Source organism: Salmo salar, chromosome ssa18 (genome assembly GCF_905237065.1).
Source record: "Salmo salar chromosome ssa18, Ssal_v3.1, whole genome shotgun sequence".
NCBI classification, from domain to species: domain Eukaryota; kingdom Metazoa; phylum Chordata; class Actinopteri; order Salmoniformes; family Salmonidae; genus Salmo; species Salmo salar.
The window spans coordinates 3,040,416-3,060,616 of NC_059459.1; the positions used below are offsets into that span (position 1 = coordinate 3,040,416).

The window sequence follows — 20,201 nt, forward strand, 5'->3', positions numbered from 1 at the left end:
TGTAAAATTGCATTCTGAGAACGTCACTACACACAGTTCATACACGTAAGAGTTCACGTTTGAGAAGGCATTTCTGCCCCCAAAAAATGCATTTTAATAACAAAAATAATTTTTACGTTCAAACGGCTCTCCTGTGAAGTCGTGACTTGCGACATATGCCTAGTTTCCTGAATCAGGTCACTTATGCTATAGCAAAAATAATCATTTGGTTGTGTTTATGAAGGCCTTGGGTAACATTAGAATACGATTTGTATCTTATTTCAAATAACAGGCTATATGTAAAAACAATCCATTTTATTAGAGAAGTGCCTTTGTTACAACTATGAATCAGAAAGCATATGTGATGGAACATGGTAACAGCTTACTTTTATAACGACAAATACAAAATACCCCATCCACCTAGTACGGTCAAAAGACACGCGGTCAAATAATAACAGAGAAGAGGTGACTTCGGAATGCTGGCCTTCTCGGCAGTGTCGCAAAGAAAAAGTCTTATCTCAGACTGGCCAATAAAAATAAAAGATTAAGATGGGCAAAAGAACACACACACTGGACAGAGGAACTCTGCCTAGAAGGCCAGCATCCCGGAGTGGCCTCTTCACTGTTCACGTTGAGACTGGTGTTTTGCAGGTACCATTTAATGAAGCTGCCAGTTGAGGACTTGATGCATCTGTTTCTCAAACTAGCCACCCTAATGTACTTGTTCTCTTGCTCAGTTGTGCACCGGGGCCTCCCACTCCTCTTTCTATTCTGGTTAGACCCAGTTTGCTCTGTTCTGTGAAGGGAGTAGTACACAGCGTGGTACGAGATCATCAATTTCTTGGCAATTTCTCGCATGGAATAGCCTTCATTTCTCAGAACAAGAATAGACTGACGAGTTTCAGAAGAAAGTTCTTTGTTTCTGGCCTTTTTGAGCCTGTAATCGAACCCACAGATGCTGATGCTCCAGATACTCAACTAGTTTAAAGAAGGACAATTTTATTGCTTCTTTAATTGGGAAAACAGTTTTCAGCTGTGCTAACAGAATTAAAAAGGGGTTTTCTAATGATCAATTAGCCTTTAAAAAATTATAAACTTGGATTCGCTAACACAGTGTTCCTTTGGAACACAGGAGTGATGGTTGCTGATAATGGACCTATGTAGATATTCCATTAAAAATCAGCCATTTCCAGCTACAATAATAATTTGCAACATTAACAATGTCTACACTGTGTTTCTGATCAATTTGATGTTACAGAAAATGTGCTTTTCTCTCACAAACAAGGACATTTATAAGTGACCCCAAACTTTTGAACGGTAGTGTAAGTATTCAGACCCTTTACTCAGTACTTTGTTGAAGCACCTTTGGCAGGTTATAGCCTTGAGTCTTCTTTGGTACGACGTTTTGCACACCTGTATTTGGGGAGCTTCTCCCATTCTTCTCTGCAGATCCTCTCAAGCTCTGTCAGGTTGGATGGGGAGCATCGCTGCACAGCTATTTTCGGAGATGTTCGATCGGGTTCAAGTCTGCATTCTGGCTGGGCCACTCAAGGACATTCAGAGACTTGCCCCGAAGCCAGTCCTACGTTGTCTTGGCTGTGTGTTTATGGTCGTTGTCCTGTTGTAAGGTGAACCTTGTAAGGTGAACCTTACCCCAGTCTGAGGTCCTGAGCGCTCTGAAGCAGGTTTTCATCAAGGATCTCTCTGTACTTTGTTCACATCTTTCCCTCGATCCTGATTAGTCTCCCAGAATGGTGCCAGTTTTCCTCCAGATGTGACTCTGGGCATTAATGCCAAAGAGTTCAATCTTGGTTTCATCAGACCAGAGGATCTCGTTTCTCATGTTCTGAGAGTCCTTTAGGTGCATTTTGGCAAACTCCAAGCGAGCTGTCATGTGCCTTTTACTGAGGAGTGGTTTCCGTCTGGCATCTCTACCATAAAGGCTTGGTCTGGTGGAATGCTGCAGAAATTGTTGTCTTTCTGAAAGGTTCTCTCATCTCCACAGAGGAACTCTGTAGCTTTCCTGACCAAGGCCCTTCTCCCCCGATTGCTCAGTTTAGCCAGGTGGCCAGATCTAGGAAGAGTCTTGTTCGTTCCAAACTTTTTCCATTAAAAAATTATGGAGGCCACTGTGTTTTTGAGGACCTTCAATACTGCAGAAATGTTGGCTGTGCGAGTGAAAAAATGTGTTGCTCACATTCATTCACCTCACTCAAAACTTCATGTTTGTTAGGAGGCTAAAACCATGATTTGGTCAAAGAGTATAAAGTACGTCATCCTTATGATTCCTGTAATGAAAGTGTCTGCCTGCCTGCCTCTGTTTCGCTGGGGCCTGCTGCTGTGTCAAGCAAGCCACTCTCTTCTTTCCTGGGGGGAAAAAAAAGCTCCTGGAGAAAAAAGTATTTTGATTGTATAACGTTTTAAAATCCAATTGTGGGGACAACACAGCTATCCTGTTGTATTTCTCAACTCTGAATTTTGAGCTCACTAGCAACTATTTTTCTAACAATATAGTTGATATGGCTTTGAGATATGGAGCCTGCGAAATGCGCATTAGGCATTGCGAGTGCATAGGCTTCATTGGGGCGGTAGGCTACAACTGCAATCTTTTGGACATTAAATACGCTTTTTGATTAATACGTGGCTACTAACAGTGGTATCTTTAGTTACTGTAATTTCCGGACTATTAAGCGCACCTGAATATTTAAAAAAAAAAGTATTATTGTGAACATAAATTAGCCGCACATGTCTATAAGCCGCAGGTGCCTACCGGTACATTGAAACAAATGAACTTTACACTGGCTTTAACAAAACACGGCTTGTAACAAAAATAAATAGGCTTTAACGAAACACGGCTTGTAACAAAAATTAATAGGCTTTAACGAAACATGGCTTGTAACAAAAAATAAAAAATGAGCAGTAAGCTTTACCGGTAGTTGTCTTTTTGCACTGAGTCAATTCCTCACGCTGCTGTTTCCAACGTCTTATCATCGACTCATTAAGACCAAGCTCCCGTGCAGCAGCTCTATTTCCTTTTCCAACAGCCAGATAAATCGCCTTTAACTTGAAAGCTGCATCATATGCATTTCTCCGTGTCTTTGCCATGATGAGGGTGACAAAATGACTACCGTAATCAGAATGATGAAGTTTGAGAGCGCTCGATTTAATCTAAACAGTAAACAAAAAAGTTGTTTGACCTTAACCCGTTCGGCAATTTCATTGGTCTAATGAAAGCTTCATGCCGCCAAAAAACTGAGCACGTCACAGAATGTGTTTTTTTGGAAAAAAAAAATTGAAAGCGGGAAAAATCCATATATTAGCCGCGTCATTGTTTATGCCGTGAGGTTCAAAGCCTGGGAAAAAAGTTGCGGCTTATAGTCCGGAATTTACGGTAGTAATCTAGCTGTGTTTTGAGTTTCCACTTACTGAGGTGGTGAGTTATCCCCAAATAAATTAGCCTATGATATGAGAGCACATAAAGTTACAGGCAGTTTCATTTTTATTGAACAAAATGTTTTATCTAGAGCCCTGTTAAAATATAACAATAGCATAATTGTCTACCCATAATGCAATATTTGAATCACAACATATGTATCACTTCTAATCTCAGTTAGCAATGCTCTCTGCCCCCATGAGTCTTCTCCCTGCTGACAGAGGGCCAGTGGTGAGATGTATAATATGATGAGATATGAGAGGTGTGTGTCGTTAGGGTGGAAATCAGGCCAGTTCAGCCCTGGAACGGCAAGGGAGGGACATCGGGCTATTTTGCTTCTAATTTTAATTTTAGGGAAAAATGTAGAACTTAATCATGTGGTTATTTAGGATCTCATTACAGCATGGTGCTTACTGTAGCTGCTGCCTTGCTGTGCCTGCCAAACCCCTCAAAGGGCTCTCGGCTGGATTGTTGTCTCTTTGATTCCATGGAAAGTTTTATCGGTGTTGCCAACTATACTGTAATCGCTATTCTACATTTGTAGGCGCTAAAAAGCCTTCAAAATGTATTCTTTAAAATGTATTTGTTAGCTTAGGGGAATGTCGGGAAAAGGTCTGTTTTTATTATTTGAAGCGGGCAAGTGCCCTGTATGCAATGGAATGCTCTAACACCTCCTAGCTTTAGTGCTTGCAAATGTAGTTTTTGTTTTATTTACATAAAGGTTTGAGTGAAATGTAGATGGAAAACGAACTCATCAGGCAAAGGCTGATGAGGCGTGTTAATGTATTTTTTTAATGGGGCTTTTAATGTGTGTTCTGCAGAGGCATAGAATGGGTCAGTCTCACCAGCTTCCTCTCCTTTGCCACTTCAACCCCCAACAACGCTGGACTAGTGAGGAATGAGCTTCAGCACGTCGACCTTCCCACTGGTGAGTTGCGCACATGGGCACGTATGTACTCACTTGCACACACATCTAAACTCTCAAGGTCTACATGCACGCATGCCATAATGCACACAAACATGCACACTCCTTTCTGTGTTACTCTAAGGCATTTTTTTAAAACTTTTTTTTTTTATTGAACCTTTATTTAACTAGGCATGTCAGTTAAGAACAGATTCTTATTTATAATGATGGCCTACCCCGGCCAAACCCGGACGACGCTGGGCCAATTGTGCGCCTCCCTATGAGACTCCCAATCACGGCTGGTGAACCAGGGTGCCTGTAGTGAGTGACGCCTCCAGCACTGAGATGCAGTACCTTAGACTGCTGCGCCACTCGAGACTTCTCTCCCCATAGCTCTCTAGGGATACACTTTCAAGTCTAAACACTCTCCATTACACTGTGATAACACAGCTGTGTGTGTCAGGGCTGGCAGTGAAATTGGATTGCACACTGACCCTATGTTTCTCTCCCCTGTTGAAACTTATCTTAATAACTGGGAACCATGCAGGGAAATACTGTACATATCAAGTCAAGCTCAGAGAGATAGTAAGGAGAGAGAGGAATAAGGAGAAGAGGTTGTGAGAGGATACAGGGATGGCCATATAGTATGCAAGAGATGGAGAGCTCAGGAGACAGGGAAAATGACAGAAGACACAATTCATTTGGGGTTGTCAGTTCTTGTTTCAGTACCAGCCAAGCCATTCTGAAGTGTTTCTTTTTCACAGTTCAGTTGAAGGGTGAGCCACTCACTTATGACACCCAGGCTGGATAAATAAAATTGAACTGACCAGAGCATTAGGTTTGGTGTTTGCCCCAGCCACATTAGAATTCAAAGATCTTGCAACAAGGTTTTTTCTGATGACAATACTTGTGGCGCCGGACATCGTGACCAGGAAGATTTTAAATTTACCGGCCATTTGAGAAATTTACCGGACCCATATGCATTGGGTGCATAACCCATTAGAGCGTCCACCCATGGTGCTCAGAATGACAGAAATCACATCTTGATTATTGTAATGCATCTTAACAGAACATGTAACTCGTGATGAAGAAGCCAGTAAAACGTCATTTTCAAACATTTGCCTTCTGAACACTGTTCTAAACAGTGCACCTTGTAGCGGTTCCATATGTGACAGAGATGAAAGTCTCTGTTAGCAACTTAGAATGAGGGGGAGTCTAAAGATGCAAAAACTAGGATGGGCTGCTAATATGACTAGGATTGTGCCTTTGGCTTATGGACAATAACATTTAAATAAAACCCAATCGAACAGGAGAAAAATGCCATAGAGGTGGGTCCAATAGGGAAGTAAATGGAAATAAATTTGCCAAAGTTATATAATTACTCCTGTCTAAACAGAAATAAAATATTTCACCAGAAAGCATGACTTGGCCACAGAGAAATTGAGGATCATTAGCTTATTTAAAAAAAATAGCTGTGGATTGTTTGAAATCACAAGCTCGTAGGCCTATGCCTATTTGGGAACCCCGCAATTTGGGCAGCATGCATGGCAATAGACCTAGCTGATTATTTAGTTGCGGCACTCGGTGAAAAGCATGTAAAATATGTTGGGGAGGGGTGTGTGGTGAAGATATAGTTGAGTTTCTCTCCAGAATGGCTCAGCTGTCACCAGTAGCAAATGTTCAGTCAATCCCCGTCATTTGGTTACATTCATTTATGTTAATGCATGTATTCATTAGTCATTTACCGTTCTCATTCCCGAAGTGGAAACGTTGTTTTGCAGAGTTCACAACCTGCTACACGTGTGAGAAACTAGTTTTTGTTTATTTCATAACCGTCATTTACGAGATTTGTCAATGTTACCATTTTCTTTTGTTTGGAATTCTCCGTGTGAGTAATGAGCATGTGTCTGGTTTCTCTGTCCTGATAATGTCGAGGCATCGCGCACGTCTGAGCACGCATAAAAGTACCTGGCCTGCTGCGTGGAAATGTAGGAACGTTTTTTTTTTAACATCCATTGTGAATGATAATATATTAAGACTAGAATTCCTCACAGTAAGCTATTTGAAAAATCTTCCCAACAGTGTAGAAGAACTTGAGACATGTCGGATACAGACCCAGTTATTACTGCAACTCTGAGTAAGTCTGAGTTGATGATTTGGTGAGAACAGTAATTGAGACAGTGATCAGGAGCTGTGGGTGACACACACACACACACAGGGAGTAAATAGAGGAGGAGATGATTGAGGGTGTCATTAGAATCAGACGCCCATCCCAGACTCGTTACAGCGACTGTACCACACACACACGCACACACAGACCGGATGCCTCACCTGCACTACTCCCCAGTCTCTTCACCTGCAATCTTGCCTTGTGTCACTTTATCTGCGTCCCTTTTGCCCGTGCAACAAACATCTTAGGCAATTGTTGGGAGTTCCCACCTCTCCTACTTGTGCTCAGTTTGGGTTACTGTGCTCTCTCACTCGTGCATTTTACAGGCCACCTCCTGTAATGTCCTCTGCAAAGTACATCAGCATTTTTCTGGTGTAGTAGAATACAACTGGCGTATATTCATGTTTTTGCCTTCTGGCATTTTGAGTAGATAAAGGACACTTGATTCATGAGAATATTGTTTATGTGAGTAAAATGAGATCGCTGCAGCAGATCTAAAGTGGCACATTCTCTTAGCTGGCGTAAATTTGAAGTTATTACCGCCACGTCTTACAACTGTAATGCAGGGGTTCCCCAGGGATCCATCTTAGGCCCTATACTCTTTAGCTAATGTATAAATGACCATCCTTATGTGTTTCATGATGTTGAATGATTTCATGCTCTATTTTTCTCTCGCTCTCTCCTTCCTCTCTCTCTCCTTCCTCTCCTCTTCCAGGCAGGTGCTTTGCATTCCGAGGCGAACAGGGGAATGACGAGCCTGCCATTGAGATGATGAAAGTGTCTCATCTGAAGTGAGTCCCCTACACACAGCCACCTCTTTACACCTGCCACACTCACGCACGCACGCACACACCCTTCACCTCAACTGCCACTGTCGCCTCTTTCTTTCTCGTCTCCCCACCGGGTGTTTTTTTTTATTAAGCCTATGTGCTGTCAGGGGATATCCATTTCTTTTAATTCTCCAGGGCATACTCTCTCATTCTGTTCCTGCTACTGAGCTGTTGTCAGAAGCACATGCTTGGCTAAAGGCCCTCTAAAGAGCTCTCTGCATGCATGCATGAAGGAGGGATGGAGAGAGAGATGAAGGGAGAAGATGAAGGGAGAGGGGGATGGTGAGAGAGCACGAAGATTGAAAGGGAGAGCCGGAGATGGTGAGGGGTAAAGAGAGTGTTAGACAAAAGAGGGAGGGTGAGAGATTTACAGTGAGGGAAAAAAGTATTTGATCCCCTGCTGATTTTGTACGTTTGCCCACTGACAAAGAAATGATCAGTCTATAATTTTAATGGTAGGTTTATTTGAACAGTGAGAGACAGAATAACAACAACAAAAAAACACAAACGCATGTCAAAAATGTTATAAATGGATTTGCATTTTAATGAGGGAAATAAGTATTTGACCCCCTCTCAATCAGAAAGATTTCTGCCTCCCAGGTGTCTTTTATACAGGTAACGAGCTGAGATTAGGAGCACACTCTTAAAGGGAGTGCTTAAAGGGAGTGCTCCTAATCTCAGCTGTCCACAGAAGCAATCAATCAATCAGATTCCAAACTGTCCACCATGGCCAAGACCAAAGAGCTCTCCAAAGATGTCAGGGACAAGGTTGTAGACCTGATTGTAGACCTACACAAGGCTGGAATGGGCTACAAGACCATCACCAAGCAGCTTGGTGAGAAGGTGACAACAGTTGGTGCGATTACTCGCAAATGGAAGAAACACAAAAGAACTGTTAATCTCCCTCGGCCTGGGGCTCCATGCAAGATCTCACCTCGTGGAGTTGCAATGATCATGAGAACGGTGAGGAATCAGCCCAGAACTACACGGGAGGATCTTGTGAATGATCTCAAGGCAGCTGGGACCATAGTCACCAAGAAAACAATTGGTAACACACTGCGCCGTGAAGGACTGAAATCCTGCAGCGCCCGCAAGGTCCCCCTGCTCAAGAAAGCACATATACATGCCCGTCTGAAGTTTGCCAATGAACATCTGAATGATTCAGAGGACAACTGGGTGAAAGTGTTGTGGTCAGATGAGACCAAAATGGAGCTCTTTGGCATCAACTCAACTCGCTGTGTTTGGAGGAGGAGGAATGCTGCCTATGACCCCAAGAATACCATCCCCACCGTCAAACATGGAGGTGGAAACATTATGCTTTGGGGGTGTTTTTCTGCTAAGGGGACAGGACAACTTCACCGCATCAAAGGGATGATGGACGGGGCCATGTACCGTCAAATCTTGGGTGAGAACCTCCTTCCCTCAGCCAGGGCATTTAAAATGGGTCGTGGATGGGTATTCCAGCATGACAATGACCCAAAACACACGGCCAAGGCAACAAATGAGTGGCTCAAGAAGAAGCACATTAAGGTCCTGGAGTGGCCTAGCCAGATTCCAGACATTAATCCCATAGAAAATCTGTGGAGGGAGCTGAAGGTTTGAGTTGCCAAACGTCAGCCTCGAAACCTTAATGACTTGGAGAAGATCTGCAAAGAGGAGTGGGACAAAATCCCTCCTGAGATGTGTGCGAACCTGGTGGCCAACTACAAGAAACGTCTGACCTCTGATTGCCAACAAGGGTTTTGCTACCAAGTACTAAGTCATGTTTTGCCGAGGGGTCAAATACTTATTTCCCTCATTAAAATGCAAATCATTTAATAACATTTTTGACATGCGTTTTTCTGGATTTTTTTATGTTATTCTGTCTCTCACTGTTCAAATAAACCTACCATTAAAATTATAGACTGATCATTTCTTTGTCAGTGGGCAAATGTACAAAATCAGCAGGGGATCAAATACTTTTTTCCCTCACTATACCTTTGCAAGGGCTCAGCTGTCTCATCAGGACAAAGCACCCTTAATGAAACTTCTGACAAAGTACTGTAGCAGTGTAATGCTTCTGCTCTTTGTCTCTGTTCCCTGAGAGCTAATGTATATTCTGATGCTATTTGTTCTCTCCCTAGAACAGCATGAACTCCAGGACAGCACAGGGCGCCCTTCACACAAAGAATGGATGTTTGAAATCTGTTTGTGCTTGCGTGTGCACGCTCGTGTGTGTACGGATGTGTGTGTCATTGAGAGAGAAAGTGGCCCATAGAGCACATGGGGATGATTTTGATGGTACTGACTGTCATGTTCCTGTACTGCGGTGTGTGTTGCACCCTACAGGCAGTACCTTGTGGTGGTGTTCAGAGACAAGCCTCTGGAGCTGTGGGACGTCAGGACCGGCACCCTGCTACGAGAGATGGCCAAGAACTTCCCCACTGTCACTGCACTGGTACTGAACGCACACACACAGAAACACTATAGCATACATGCATATACACCTAGGCATTGTAAACTGAGACAATACTCTCCAAGAGTCTCTTTGTGTTGATTATTCTGTGTCTATACAATGCGTTCGGAAAGTATTCAGACCCATTTACTTTTTACACATTTTGTTACATTACAGCCTTTTTCTTTTTTTAATTATCATCAATCTACATACGATACTACATAATGATGACTAAACGAGAAACAGGTTGGAACCACCAAGACTCTTGCTAGAGCTGGCCGCCTGGACAAACTGAGCAATCGGGGGAGAAGGGAATTGGTCAATCAGGTGACCAAGAACCCGTTGGTCACTCTGAAAGAACTCCAACGTTCTTCTCTGGAGATGGGAGAACCTTCCAGAAGGACAACCATATGTGCAGCACTCTACCAATCATGCCTTTTATGGTAGAGTGGTCAGACGGAAGCCACTCCTCAGTAAAAGGAACATGACAGCCCGCTTGGAGTTTTCCAAAAGGCACCTAAAAGACTGAAACAAAGCTTGAACTCTTAGGCCTGAATGCAAAGCGTCACGTCTGAATGAAACCTGGCACCATCCCTACGGTAAAGCATGGTGGTGGCAGCATCATGCTGTGGGGATGTTTTTCAACGGTTGGGACTGGAACATTAGTCAGGATCAAGGGAAAGATGAACGGAGCAAAGTACTTAGAGATCATTGATGAAAACCTGCTCCAGAGTGCGCAGGACCTCAGAATGTGGCGAAGGTTCACCTTACAACAGGACAATGACCCTAAGCACACAGCCAAAACAACGCAGGAGTGGCTTTGGGACAAGTCTCTGAATGTCCTTGAGTGGCCCAGCCAGAGCCCAGACTTGAACCCGATCGAACACCTCTGGAGAGACCTTAAAATAGCTGTGCAGCAACGCTCCCCATCCAACCTGACAGAGCTTGAGAGGATCTGCAGAGAAGAATGGGGAAAAACTCCACAAATACAGGTGTGCCAAGCTTGTAGCGTCATACCCAAGAAGACTCAAGTCTGTAATCGCTGCCAAAGGTGCTTCAACAAAGTACTGACTAAAGGGTCTGAATATTAATGTAAATGTAATATCTCAGGTTTTTTTTAGTTTTTTTTATACATTTGCAAAAAAAATCTAACAACCAGTTCTTTGTCATTATGGGGTATTGTGTGTAGATTGATGGAAACATTTAATTTCAGAAATTTTCGAATAAGGCTGTAACGTAGCAAAATGTGGAAAAGTCAAGGGGTCTGAATACTTTCTGAATGCACTGTACTCCTGTGTACATATTTATATTTGCAATTTGGAAGATTAGTTGGGAAATTTCTCCTCTCTCAGCAACGAAGTCGCTACATTAGTCCCAAGAAAAACTGATAAATGGAGAGTGATGTGGGCTGGAAAGTCTGAGACACTGTGCAAATAGCAGCCACAGTAATGTTAATAATACATTCTCTCCCCAGCCCCTTACTGCCTGCTCATTTCCACATTGATTGCACCCTCCGGGCAAAATGGGGCAGTTGTTTTGGCTGCAATCCTGAATGATGAAGCAGGGTATGGGAAACAGTGGAGCTATTTTGTGAATTTATGGGTGTGGTTCCAAGGAAAACGTATCAATGTTTGTCCACCAACAATCGTGTTCTTCAAGATGTCAGGCAGCGAAGAAATCTCCATGAACTGTGTGTGTCTGTGTGTGTCATGCACTTTTTGCGATTGTGTGTGCAGGAGTGGTCCCCCTCCCACAACCTGAAGAGTCTGAAGAAGAAACAGTTGTTAGCACGGGAGGCCATGGCCAGATATACCACTCTGTCTGACAACGAGCAGAGCAGCGTGGAGTCCTCCGTTATCAGGTCAGAGAGCAGGGGGCATGAAGGGGGGGGGTCGCACCTCAGCACTAAGGCCTGGAGTTTTGCCACATGGTCATAAAAAACTCCTGGCCCTACTCATCATAAATTCATTGTATATGCTCAATGTGTCTTTCTTAATATTGTGTGTTTGTTTCTCGGGGTGAGACGTGGTGTCAGTATGTACACTACCGTTCAAAGGTTTGGAGTCACTTAGAAATGTCCTTGTTTTTGAAAGAAAAGCAAAACAATTTGTCCATTAAAATAACATCAAATGGATCAGAAATACAGTTTAGACATTGTTAATGTTGTAAATGACTATTGTTGCTGGATTTTTTATGGAATATCTACATAAGTGTATAGAGGCCCATTATCAGCAACCATCACTCCTGTGTTCCAATGCCACGTTGTGTTAACTAATCCAAATGTATCATTTTAAAAGGCAAATTGATCATTAGAAAACCCTTTTGCAATTATGTTAGCACAGCTGAAAACTGTTGTCCTGATTAAAGAAGCAATAAAACTAGTTGAGTATCTGGAGCATCAGCATTTGTGGGCTCGATTGCAGGCTCAAAATGGCCAGAAACAAAGACCTTTCTTCTGAAACTCATCAGTCTGACCTTGATCTGAGAAATGAAGGCTATTCCATGCGAGAAACTGACGATCTCGTACAATGCTGTGTACTCATCCCTTCACAGAACAGTGCAAACTGGCTCTAACCAGAATAGAAAGAGGAGTGTGGAGAAGGAGAGTGTCTAGTTTGAGAAACAGATGCCTCACAAGTCCTCAACTGTCAGTTAAATAGTACCCGCAAAACACCTCTCAAAATCAACAGTAACGAGGCGACTCCGGGACGCTGGCCTTCTAGGCAGAGTTCCTCTGTCCAGTGTATGTGTTCTTTTGCCCATCTTCATCTTTTATTTTTATTGTCCTGTCTGAGATATGGCTTTTTCTTTGCAACTATGCCTAGAAGGCCAGCGTCCCAGAGTCGCCCCTTCGCTGTTGACGTTGAGACTGGGGTTCTTTGATCAATTAGCCTTTTAAAATGATAAACTTGGATTAGCCAGCACAACGTGCCATTGGAACACAGGAGTAATGGTTGCTGATAATGGGCCTCAGTACGCCTATGTAGATATTCCAAAATCTGCCGTTTCCAGTTACAATAGTCATTTACAACATTAACAATGTCTACACTGTGTTTCTGATCAATTTGATGTTATTTTAATGGACAAAAAATGTGCTTTTCTTTCAAAAACAAGGACATTTCTAAGTGACCCCAAACGTTTGAACAGTAGTGTATCTAGTCATGGTCGGGTGTCCGGAATGTATTTATAATATATTGTACACTACAAATTGACCACAACTTAAGCCCAAAAAGAAATAGTATTTGAAGATAACAATAATTTCATACCTTAATTACATTGAGACACAATCACGTTGCTTTTTTTATTTGTGGGAATACTTGGGAACAGATTTCCTAAATTAAATGCATTTTTAGCTGAATTTCTGGTCTTTTTTTGAGAAAAAAAACTAAAATCTAAAAGGGGACAAAAAATTATGCGGTCCGCCTGTTGCTGACCCCTGATCTAGACCTCGCTTTATCAGTGGTCCTCACTTTAATAGTAAAACGTGTTTGTATGTGTCTCTAGTCTTCTGCAGGATGCAGAGAGTAAATCGGAGGGAGGAGGCCAGGCCATCTCAGCGAGGGAACACTTTGTGTTCACAGACACAGACGGACAGGTGTACCACATCACTGTCGAGGGGAATACCGTCAAAGATGGTGCCCGCATCCCCCCAGACGTGAGTCTTAACTCTACCTCCTCTCCTACCTTCTCCTTCATGGATGCTGATCTAATGCAACTGTAATTGTACATCCTCAGTGTACACTCTACATACTCATCTTTACTCTCCAGACATACTGTATACTCTATTTCTCTACCTCCTCTCTTCTCACTTCTGCTTCTCTTCTTCTCTTCTCCCTGCCCTTTTATATAATACCCACTTATCTTTACCTTCCATACATATTCAGTACCTCATTCTTCACCTCTTCTTCACGCCCTTCTCTCTCCTCCCCCACTGATCTCCACTCTCCGTACATACTTTATTTCCCTCACCTCTTCCTTGTCTCTTTTTCAGTCCATTTCATTGATTTCTTTCTCTCAAATTGAATCTCTCTGCTTAGCAAACCTTTCACAGCCCTCTATTTTTTCAGAGAGCAGGCTGTCATCAGAGCTGTGGAAGGTTTTGGTTTGTGCTGTTCTAAATGGTTTATTTTGTTTTCCAATTCAGTGCACTTGAATTTCTTTTGGCGAATGATATAATGCGACCTCTTAGAAAGGCTTTTGCACACTCCCAGAGCGTAAGTGGGGAGACCTCAGCGGTTATGCTAAGATCAAGATAGAACTGCAGCTCTTTTCTAACAAAGTCCACAAATTTTGTTTCATTAAGTAGGGACGCGTTTAGTCTTCACCGTCATGAGATAGACTTCTGTCCTAAATCCCACGTCGCCATCAATGGTGAATGGTCCAACAAAGTTATTGGAGGTGTCTCACAATCCATTATCATATAGGCTTCAGACTTAGTGGTAAAGAAGTAGTCAATGCGTAAATAGAGTAAGTAGCGGTTTGAATAAAATGTGAAGTCTCTCTCGCTTGGATCTCCATACTTCAACCAATCCCACTTCTAGACAGTGGCTAATCAGTGACTCCCTTATCCTAGAGGGTGGAGTTGATGGTAAAGGTGATCAGTCTACAGTCGGAGACATAACACAATTGACATCTCCCCCCCCATTAGGAGTAAGTCAGAGCTATTCTCCAAGATAAAGTTAAATCTTTTTGATAAACCCTTGATCAATCATCCTCGTTGGGATCGTACACTTTTAGCAATGATACATTCACCCCATCTATAGTTCCATTTACTAATATGAACCTAAACTCTGTATCCTTATGAGAGGAGCTGGCATTGAAATTGACTGACCTGTGCACTAGAATTGCTACCCCCCTTTTCCGTTCTGATATATGAGATGAATATAATATTGTATTAGCCCATGTCCTATTCAGTTTCTCATGCTCGTTATCCGATAAATGTGTTTCTTGCAGAAATGCAATCTTACATCCAAGTTTTTTCAACTGATAGAGTACTTTCTTTTTCTTAATCGTGCTATGAATAGCTTATTACCTTAATTGGTCCCTAATGTTTTATAAGCCGATGAGATGACATTTGAAACCATCCAGTAAGAAAGGGAAGTTTGGTGGTAGTTTCATTATGTCTCTGAGTAAGTTTTCAACCCACTGCACACCGTAGAGTCTCAAGCTGCACCTCATAAACTTCTTGAGTGCCTCACACCTGTCCTAGAGCCATCTGTCCTTCTGTAGCAGGTATGAGAGGAGGCGGTCAGTGCGAATGCACCCATCCTCCACTGTTCTAACTTGATTCTCTGCCTCAGTCACCCTTTCACCGAGTCCCTTAACAGATTGTTCCAGCTTAGCTATGGAGCTTGTCATCTTACTTAGGCTTTTGTTCATCTCCTGTTGGAATTTTCTGCATTGTTAGAATTGTGCTCACTTTGCTTGCCTGTGACACATGTGGGCGCGCATTGCCATCATCAGCCTTATGTGGCGAGGGACTGCGGCTCCTCATGTCGTTTTGTTTTCCCTTCGGGACTGACTTCGCCAAATTGCTGGTGTTTCTTTTATGCCTACTCATACTGAATCTATTCCAGGTGTTTAACACAAACTTGGGGTAAAAAAAAAGATGGCTGGAGGTAGATTTAGTTTAGGATGGATGGTGCTGTGCCTAGCAAGCAGCCATTAGATGGATTACAGAAAATGCAGCTCTGTCTCGATCTCTTCCTGGGGGCTGAATGAGCACAGCCTGTTTTTTAAATTATTATAGTTTTGGGGGATATTAATCAAGAGGGATTAGGCCTATTTCTGTTCTGCATGTAGTGTTCTGAGTTTTTGCTGTAACAGAATTCTGCATGCAGAGTTTTAATTGGGTGTTTGTCCCATTTGGCAAATTCTTGTTTTGTAAGCGGACCCTACACTTCGCTGCTATATATAGTGCAATTGGTTCTATTTTTTGAGTATTTTTAGCCAGATCCTAATCGGTGTGTCTAATTTGATAGATATTTTAATGGCATAGAAAGCCCTCCTTGTTTTGTGTTTCAGTTCATTTACGACCAGGTTGAAGTTCCCTGTGGAGCAATTTTTTTGGTCACAAATATGTACAGTGCCTTACGAAAGTATTCATACCCCTTGACTTATTCCACATTTTGTTGATCCAGCCTGAATAAAAATGTATTAAATAGATTTATAGATCCCTTAGTGACAGTGAAAACATCTTTTTAGAAATTATAGCAATTGTTTTGAAAATGGAATACAGAAATGTCTGATTTACATTAGTATTCATACCACTGAGTCAATACATGTTAGAATCACCTTTGGCAGCATTTTACAGCTGTGAGTCTTTCTGGGTAAGTCTATAAGAGATGTGCACACCTGGATTGTACAATATTTCTTCAAGCTCTGTCAAGTGTTTTTGTTGATCATTCCTAGACTAGTCTTGCCATAGATTTTCAAGCTGATTTAAGTCACAACTGTAACTAGGTCACTCAGGAACATTTAATGTCATCTTGGTAAGCAACTCCAGTGTATATTTGGCCTTGTGTTTTAGGCTATTGCCCTGCTGAAAGGTGCATTTGTCTCCCAGTGTCTGTTGGAAAGCAGAATGAACCAGGTTTTCCTCTAGGATTTTGCCTGTGCTTAGCTCTATTCCGTTTCTTTTTATGCAAAAAAAACTCCCTAGTCCTTGCCCATGACAAGCATACCGTAACATGATGCAGCCACCATCATGCTTGAAATATGAAGAGTGGTACTCAGTGATGTGTTGGATTAGCACCAAACATAACGCTGTATTCAGGACATAAAGAATTTTTGTTGTTGCAGTTTTACTTTAGTGCCTTATTGCAAACAGGATGCATGTTATGGAATATTTTTATTATTTTCACTCTGTCATTTAGGTTAGTCTTGTAGAATAACTACAATGTTGTTGATCTGTCTTCAGTTTTCTCATATTACAGCCATTAAACTCTGTTTTAAAGTCACAATTGGCCTCATGGTGAAATCCCTGGGCGGTTTCCTTCCTCTCCGGCAACTGAGTTAGGAAGGACACCTGAATCTTTGTCGTGACTGGGTGTATTGACACAATATCCAAAGTGTAATTAACCCCCTAGAGTCGATTGATTCACCGGCCTGTCAATCTAAGTAACATAATAAATAAATCCAGATCAAAATCTGTCAATTTAAGCGAGAGATCTGGGTTTTTTTTTGCATTGGATGTGTCTCAGTCCACCGCATCTGCCGATGTCGCAATTCCACATCTGCGGTGAAAGGCGGCAGAGCTGGAGCAGTGTTTGTCGGACCATGAGCCATGCCAAAAATCGTTCTTCTCACAATAACGTCTCTAGCATCCGAAACATTTGGACCACTCTGTGACCACTCAATGTGAAGTGGAGACTCATGAACACAATGCTGTTCTCGGTTTTGCTCACAAGTGTCATGGGACTCATCTGAAGGTAACCAGTACCAGTTAAAAATAATGGAAGTACCCAAAAAATGGGGTTAAATATTTAACCTCTTTTTTTTGGTACTTCCAGTCTGGTTCATCCTTGGGAGCAATTTCCAAATGCCTGAAGGTACCATGTTCATCTGTACAAACAATAGTATGCAAGTATAAACACCATGGGACCACGCAGCCGTCATACCGCTCAGGAAGGCGACGCGTTCTGGCTCCTAGAGATGAACATACTTTGGTGAGAAAAGTGCAAATCAATCCCAGAACAGCAGCAAAGGACCTTGTGAAGATGCTGGAGGAAACAGGTACAAAGGTATCTATATCCACATTAAAACGAGTCCTATATCGACTTAACCTAAAATGCCGCTCAGCAAGGAAGGAACCACTGCTCCAAAACCTCTGTTTAAAAAAGCCAGACTACGGTTTGCAACTGCACATGGGACAAAGATCATAGAGAAGTGTCCTCTGGTCTGATGAAACAAAAATAGAACTGTTTGGCCAGAATGACTGTTGTTATGTTTGGAGGGAAAAGGGGGAGGCTTGCAAGCCGAAGAACACCATCCCAACCTTGAAGCACGGGAATGGCAGCATTATGTTGTGGAGGTGCTTTGCTGCAGGAGGGACTGGTGCACTTCACAAAATAGATGGCATCATGAGGATGGAAAATTATGTGGATATTTTGAAGCAACATCTCAAGACATCAGCCAGGAAGTTAAAGCTTGGTTGCAAGTGGGTCTTCCAAATGGACAATGACCCCAAGCATACTTCCAAAGTTGTTGCAAAATGGCTTAAGGACAACAAAGTCAAGGTATTGGAGTGGCCATCACAAAGCCCTGACCTCAATCCTAAAGAAAATTTGTGGGCAGAACTGGAAAAAAATGTGTGCTAGCAAGGAGGCCTACAAACCTGACTCAGTTACACCAGCCCTGTCAGGAGGAATGGGCCAAAATTCACCCAACTTATTGTGGGAAGCTTGTGGAAGGCTACCCGAAACGTTTGACCCAAGTTAAACAATTTAAAGGCAATGCTACCAAATACTAATTGAGTGTATGTAAACTTCTGACCCACTGGGAATGTGATGAAAGAAATAAAAGCTAAAATAAATAATTCTCTCTACTATTATTCTGACATTTCACATTCTTAAAATAAGGTGGTGATCCTAACTGACCTTAGACAGGGAATATTTACTAGGATAAAATGTCAGGAATTGTGAAAAGCTGAGTTTAAATGTATTTAGCTAAGGTGTATGTAAACTTCCGACTTCAACTGTGTATGTATATATATGTTGGTTTTTCTTTATTTTGAAAATTTTCTACATTGTAGAATAATAGTGAAGACATCAAAACTATGAAATAACACATATGGAATAATGTAGTAAGCAAAAAAAGTGGTAAACAAATCAAAATGTTATATTTGAGATTCTTCAAATAGCCACCCTTTGCCTTGATGACAGCTTTGCACACTCTTGGCATTCTCAACCAGCTTCATGAGGTAGTCACCTGGAATGCATTTCAATTAACAGGTGTGCTGCCTTAAGTTCATTTGTGTAATTTATTTCCTTCCTAATACGTTAGAGCCAATCAGTTGTGTTGTGAAAAGGTGGGGTTGGCATACAGAAGATAGCCCTATTTGGTAAAAGACCAAGTCCATATTATGGCAAGAAAAACTCAAATAAGCAAAGAGAAACGACAGTCCATTACTGTAAGACATGGTCAGTCAATACGGGACATTTCAAGAACTTTTAAAGTTCCTCCAAGTACAAAGAAACCACTACTAAAGGACACTAAAAAGAAGAGGAGACTTGCTTGGGCCAAGAAACACGAGCAATGGACATTAGACTGGTGGAAATGTGTCATTTGGTCTGGTGTCCAAATTGAAGACTTTTGGTTCCAGCCGCCGTATCTTTGTGATTTTCTATCCAACACACCTCCAGGCTGTGTAAGGGCTATTTTATTAACCTGTTGAGGACAGACGTTCCGCTAGCGGAACCCCGTTCCGCCTGCGGAACCCCTAGCCAACAGCCAATGGCATCGCACTGCGCGAAATACAAAACCAACTAAAATACCACAATTCAATTTTCTCAAACAATCAACTATTTTACACCATTTTAAAGATAAGACTCGTTAATCTAACCACATTGTCCGATGTCAAAAAGGCTTTACAGCGAAAGCAAAACATTAGATTATGTTAGGAGAGTACATAGACACAAATAATCACACAGCCATTTTCCAAGCAAGCATATATGTCACATAAACCAAAACCACAGCTAAATGCAGCACCAACCTTTGATCTTCATCAGATGACACTCCTAGGACATTGTTATACAATACATGCATGTTTTGTTCAATCAAGTTCATATTTATATCAAAAAACAGCTTTTTACATAAGCATGTGATGTTCAGAACTAGCATACCCACCAAAAACTTCCGGTGAATTTACTAAATTACTCATGATAAATGTTGACAAAATAGATAACAATTATTTTAAGAATTATAGATACAGAACTCCTTTATGCAATTGCGGTGTCAGATTTTAAAATAGCTTTTCGGCGAAAGCACATTTTGCAATATTCTGAGTAGATAGCCCGGCCATCACGGCTAGCTATTTTGACAACCACCATGTTAGGCCCTCAAAAAACTCAGAATTACTATTAGAAAAATTTGATTACCTTTGCTGTTCTTCGTCAGAATGCACTCCCAGGATTTCTACTTCAACAGCAAATGTTGTTTTGGTTCCAAATAATCCATAGTTATATCCAAATACCTCCGTTTTGTTCGTGCGTTGAGGTCACTATCCGAAGGGTAACGCGCGAGCGCATTTCGTGACAAAAAAATTCAAAATATTCCATTACCATACTTAGAAGCATGTCAAACGCTGTTTAAAATCAATTTTTATGCTATTTTTCTTGTAAAATAGCGATAATATTAGAACCGGGCAACGTTGTATTCATTCAAAGAGAGAAAGAAAAACATGGCGAGTTCTCGTGAATGCGCATCTCCAGTCTCACTGTCCCCAGGCTGAC

General features: G+C 41.9%; 1 protein-coding gene across 2 annotated transcripts in view; it reads left to right on the forward strand.

Moving 5' to 3' along the window:
- Nucleotides 1-20,201, forward strand: part of wdr11 (WD repeat domain 11) — a 226,940-nt gene that overhangs the window by 143,156 nt on the left and 63,583 nt on the right. For both annotated transcript variants that reach the window (XM_014154429.2, XM_014154430.2), the window contains exons 12-16: nucleotides 4,234-4,340; nucleotides 7,202-7,277; nucleotides 9,645-9,753; nucleotides 11,487-11,611; nucleotides 13,255-13,405. In XM_014154429.2, the coding sequence (XP_014009904.1) occupies nucleotides 4,234-4,340; nucleotides 7,202-7,277; nucleotides 9,645-9,753; nucleotides 11,487-11,611; nucleotides 13,255-13,405 (568 nt within the window). The remainder of the gene's footprint in view (nucleotides 1-4,233; nucleotides 4,341-7,201; nucleotides 7,278-9,644; nucleotides 9,754-11,486; nucleotides 11,612-13,254; nucleotides 13,406-20,201) is intronic.